Raw genomic sequence first — 4,643 nt, forward strand, 5'->3', positions numbered from 1 at the left:
ACACGTTCCAGCGTTCGAGGTCTCGACAGAGATAACTGGATGGGGCGTGAACCGACGAGATCGCAGACACGCGAACCGCCATCGATATCGACGGAAACGCGCGTCGGCGGATACGTTTCAAGGAGATCCCGTGGCAAACGCGCGCGGGCCTTTCTCACGACAGAAACAATACTTTTATTCTCGACCGTCTGTCGTGCTCGTTAGAAGTCCCGTGTTTTCAAGGTTTCCGGCGGTAGGTGTGCTCCAGGGAAACCTGCGCAACGCCTCCAACGTCGTCAATGAAACGAGTACACGGTGACGTTGCTAAAAGCCTCTGGCTTCGAGATAGAAACGTCTTCGATCACCCTATTCCGACAGGAAGTGGGAAACTGTATGTCCTATGAGCAACGTTTACAAGCGACCCTTCCGGACGTTTCTGAACCCGTTTGTTCTACCTTCAGCAAAGTCGAAGGTAGAAACGACTTCGTGAACCCTATTTTTCGACGAATTCCGAGCGAAACGAATCGTTCCAATCGGATCTTGGACGTTTGTTCGATCGAGATCGAGGATCTAGGCTTGCGTTAGACCGGAAGGAAACCGTGCGCTCGATCGGAGAGTGCGTGCGCGAGGACGATATCGCGGCGGCAGGATCAGAATCAGGATCGTGGCCGAGGAGGCAACGTCCTGGAGCAGCGATCGCGTGGAGTTTCGACGTCGATACTGCTCGGTGCCCTAATAAACCTCCACTGGTCCGGGACTCGAGGATTACGGGTTCTTTTATAGTCGGACGTGCGCCCGGTCTGAAAAGAAACTGGTTAACGTCGCTCGCGGCCCTCGTCTTGACAGGACAGGCCAAGGTCTTCCGGATTTGGGCGTAGCTATCGCGCGAGCCGGATCTTCAATCTTTTCTATCTCTCTCGATCGATCAGCCGTCCGTCGACGCGTCAAAACAGCAGAGCTGGCGGAGTATAAACGACGTAAAAAAATAAAAAAAAAAAAAAACAACCGGCGTATGAAAAAACGAAAAGAAACAAACACGAAGCTGAAAGCGCGGCGGGTTTTATCGATAGATCGTTAGCGGTTTCTTCGGCGGGGAGAGCGGCGATTTACGAAATCGTCGACCTTGCTACGAAATTGCTCGGCAAGCGTGGTTGACAAAGAGAAGAAAAGAGTGCAGAGACGGAACAACGGACCGGAGAGAGCTAGAGACAGGGAACGGCGAGGGGAGTGTTAGACCTCGTGGACAGGTTCTGAAAAGAACAATCGAGAATTAATGCGCGAGCCTGTCCAAAGAAAATTTGCAATCCAGGCAATTTCTATTTCGCACGGATATCCATGGTGGTCCGATCATTACAGAATACTTCGTTTTTGAATTTCCGCTCGGCTAGGAGTGCACGCCAGCTCGATTTCGCAAGCTACCGATCGATGTTGCGCATCGCAACGTTCGCGTCGGCTAGGCTTGCTTAGGCCCGATGCTCGTCGGTATGCGATGCGTCGCGACGCGCCTCGAAGTGGTAGCGGGTGGGCGTTGAAATGGTTCACTAATTGTTACGCAATTGTGTTCTGCCGCTCGAAGTAAACACGATGTATAACGTAACGTCATCTGTATTGGCATTAGCATCGACGAACCGCGCGCGTGGAGAGAGATAGGTACTCGTTACGTTATCGTGGAAATAAGGAGACCGAACTACCGGATGGGGATCGCGTTTATTAATCAACGCTCTGTCAATACGTTAATTAAGTGGCGTTATCTCTAAATGCGAGGGTTGATCGCCCGTTATAGACTAGTCGATAGGGGACCGATCCGATGCACTGCGCGTTATCTAAGAACAAAGTTCTCCGATCTAATAATTCGTCGGGCAGCAGGCGTTAGCCAAACATCCACCACGATCAAGGTTCCCCGTATCCGGCGAACGATATCGAAAGGTCGGTGGCGGGCCGGTTCGGCGAGCCTTACGTACACCGTCGTCCAAAAGTCTCGGGTCACCTGCACCATGTCTCTAACAGCGAACCATATTTCATCCTGCTTGCGACTAGCAATGAGCATTGAGCACGTGACAAAGTATCGATCCTCAATGATAGTTTCTCAGAAGCCTCGATCCTTTATATGAGTACATCTTGGACGGGTTTGTTATCGATACTATGACTATCCTGTGATGTCGACCGATAACAACCGAAATTTGATGTCTATGACTAGACTGCGGATCTTTGTGCATTTATGGCTTCCGAAAATTTTCAAAAAATGCTATTTTATAAAAATTCCATAGAATTTAGTACGATTTTTATTTATTTCGGATCTACTAAGGTCACTACCACTCAAAATTAGATTTTATTTGTATCCACTTTCCTAAAATTTGCTTACAAAAATTGAAAATTGCATAAACATCCTCAGTCCATCTATGACAGATATGAGCGTGGTGTCTGTCTTTCTCGTGATTTTCAAGCAGTTCTGTGCTCGAATACGCGATCTCTATCATTCTGTTTAAAATATTGCCACACCCACGGTCTTTTCTTTGCAGACATTTTCTTCCTGCTTTCGTTCGTTACGTGAAATCTACGTGAATATCACTGATTGACACCGGCTCGAAAGTATCGATACAATCAGTACTACTTGGTATCATTTCGGCTCGCACTGGTGTCACAGATCAATTAAAAGTTCCTTATCTTTTGATACACATCGATACACCCAAACAAGTACTTAAGTACTGCATTGTTTGTCACGAGAAATACTTATATCACGCCCGTCACTACTTGCGACATCTTCTCGATTGACGATCGTAGTTAAGGTGTTTCGAACAAGACGGATAAAATCGATCGAACCAAAAATTTTGTCGTAATCACGACACGCTGTAACGAGTCCAGCACGGCTGATATCGATAGGAATGCCATCATACCGTACAAGACGAAGGAACTGTTGGTTGAATTAATCCTTTGCGGTCGTTTTAACTTTATACGTAGGTGTCATGTTGGTCGGAGTTAATTTTCGTTGAACGAACAGTAATACATAATATGCAAGATTATGAAGGAAAAACAACATTTATTAATTCTTTTTTAAACTTTAGATATATGTAACAGAACAATATGTTTCAATTTTATGTTATGTAAAAACTATATTTTATATTTTTCTCGTCAACTTAATATAATATAAGATCAATATGGTTCTTTGCTGTGGTGGCTGAGAGCAGACGTACGACTGAAACGGTAAGAAAGCTTTGATGGCTGAGAGTAGACGTACGACCACAAACGGTTGAAAATGGAACGAATAGATAAACCAAACGATTAACGAGTCAACAACGATCGGATCGGTTGTTCGAAAAGCGAGCCAGCACTTTTGAGCAGCGATGTAAACGAAGGCCGGTGCGAACTTGCCGCGAAGGTGCGGACACGACGCGACCGACGGCGAGGAGAAGGGTGAGGAGGAAGAGGGGTCGAAGGGCCGTTCGAGTACGTTGCACGCGGATCCTTGCTCGCCCGGTCGATCGGTTCATCGTCCTTGACAATGTACGTCCACGGGCGAGGAACGAAACGAAACGAAACGAAACGAAACGAAACGAAACGAAACGAAAGGAATCGAAGGGAAGCGAGGCGTATCGGTCGGATGAGACCCTGAACCGTACGTTGTACTTGTCGAAGAATAAGAGGGAAGTGGTAGAGCGTTGCGCAGGCAAGCAGACAACGAGCGTTGTCCCAGGACGCGGAGGAATCGGGGTCGGTGGTGGCGAAACCAAACGAAACGGACAACGATACAGTGATCGCGTTTCGGGTGGGAGAGGTCAGTCTCGGGCTGGCGGAGGAATAAAAGGCGCGGCGAGTTCGACGGTAGAGCATCATTCGTCTCTCAGCGACCACAGCTGCCTAGTACGAAGCTTTTGTTCTCTCGTTGAACCAACTCGACCCAACCAACCGCAACCATGTACAAATTCGTGGCTCTGTTCGCTCTGTTCGCTTGCGCTCTCAGCGCACCAGCTCCCGAGCCAGCGCCCGGCTTCCTGGCCGCTCCGGCAGCGTTCCACGCCGCCCCGGTGGTCGCCGCAGCTCCGCTTGCCGTCGCACACACCGTCCCGGTCGCCACCAGCTACGCCAACACCTACAAAGTCAGCGTGAAGAGCCCGCTGATCGCCACGGCCCCGTACTACGCCGCCGCTCCCATCGCCACCGCTGCCGTCGTCAAGACTCACGCTCCTCTGGTCGCCGCCGCGCCGGCTGCCGCCGTCTACGCTCACGCCCCGGTCGTCGCCGCCGGATACACCCTCTGAGCAACATCACCACCAACACCCGACCGGCCTACCGTTCCACCATGAACAACGAGCCGCTCTAGTCGACCCTTGATCTGCTCTCCGAAAAACACCTCGGCGTCGATGCTCGCGTCACCGACCAAACACGGTCGCGACGCGATCGTCTAACCTTCGACAATAAATTTTATCGATACTCAGCTCAAACTATACGTCTATTCTTCTCTTCGTTCGTTCCTTCTCTTCCTCCTCCGCCTGCTCTCGTATTCCATCTCTACAAAAGTTACCCACCATTCTTCGGATTTACTGTTACCTTGAACCCCTCTCCCCCCTCCGTAACTATTAGAATCTGACGCAGTCGCATAGTATAAGGACCATACGCATTTATAGAAATGTATAACGATCACTTGAGGAGGAGGAGTTGGTCTCTAC

General features: G+C 49.5%; 1 protein-coding gene across 1 annotated transcript; it reads left to right on the forward strand.

The window, feature by feature from the left end:
• The first annotated feature begins 3,811 nt into the window (after window positions 1-3,811).
• Window positions 3,812-4,406, forward strand: LOC143365190 (uncharacterized). Its single transcript, XM_076805166.1, has one exon. It carries the CDS (start codon window positions 3,891-3,893, stop codon window positions 4,233-4,235), a length of 345 nt encoding a protein of 114 aa, XP_076661281.1. The 5' UTR covers window positions 3,812-3,890; the 3' UTR covers window positions 4,236-4,406.
• The last annotated feature ends 237 nt before the right edge of the window (window positions 4,407-4,643 follow it).

This window comes from Halictus rubicundus, chromosome 1 (genome assembly GCF_050948215.1).
Source record: "Halictus rubicundus isolate RS-2024b chromosome 1, iyHalRubi1_principal, whole genome shotgun sequence".
Classification (NCBI taxonomy): domain Eukaryota; kingdom Metazoa; phylum Arthropoda; class Insecta; order Hymenoptera; family Halictidae; genus Halictus; species Halictus rubicundus.

Coding starts and splice junctions, on each gene's coding strand:
- LOC143365190 (XM_076805166.1), top strand. CDS start 3,891: ATGTACAAATTCGTGGCTCTGTTCGCTCTGTTCGCTTGCGCTCTCAGC.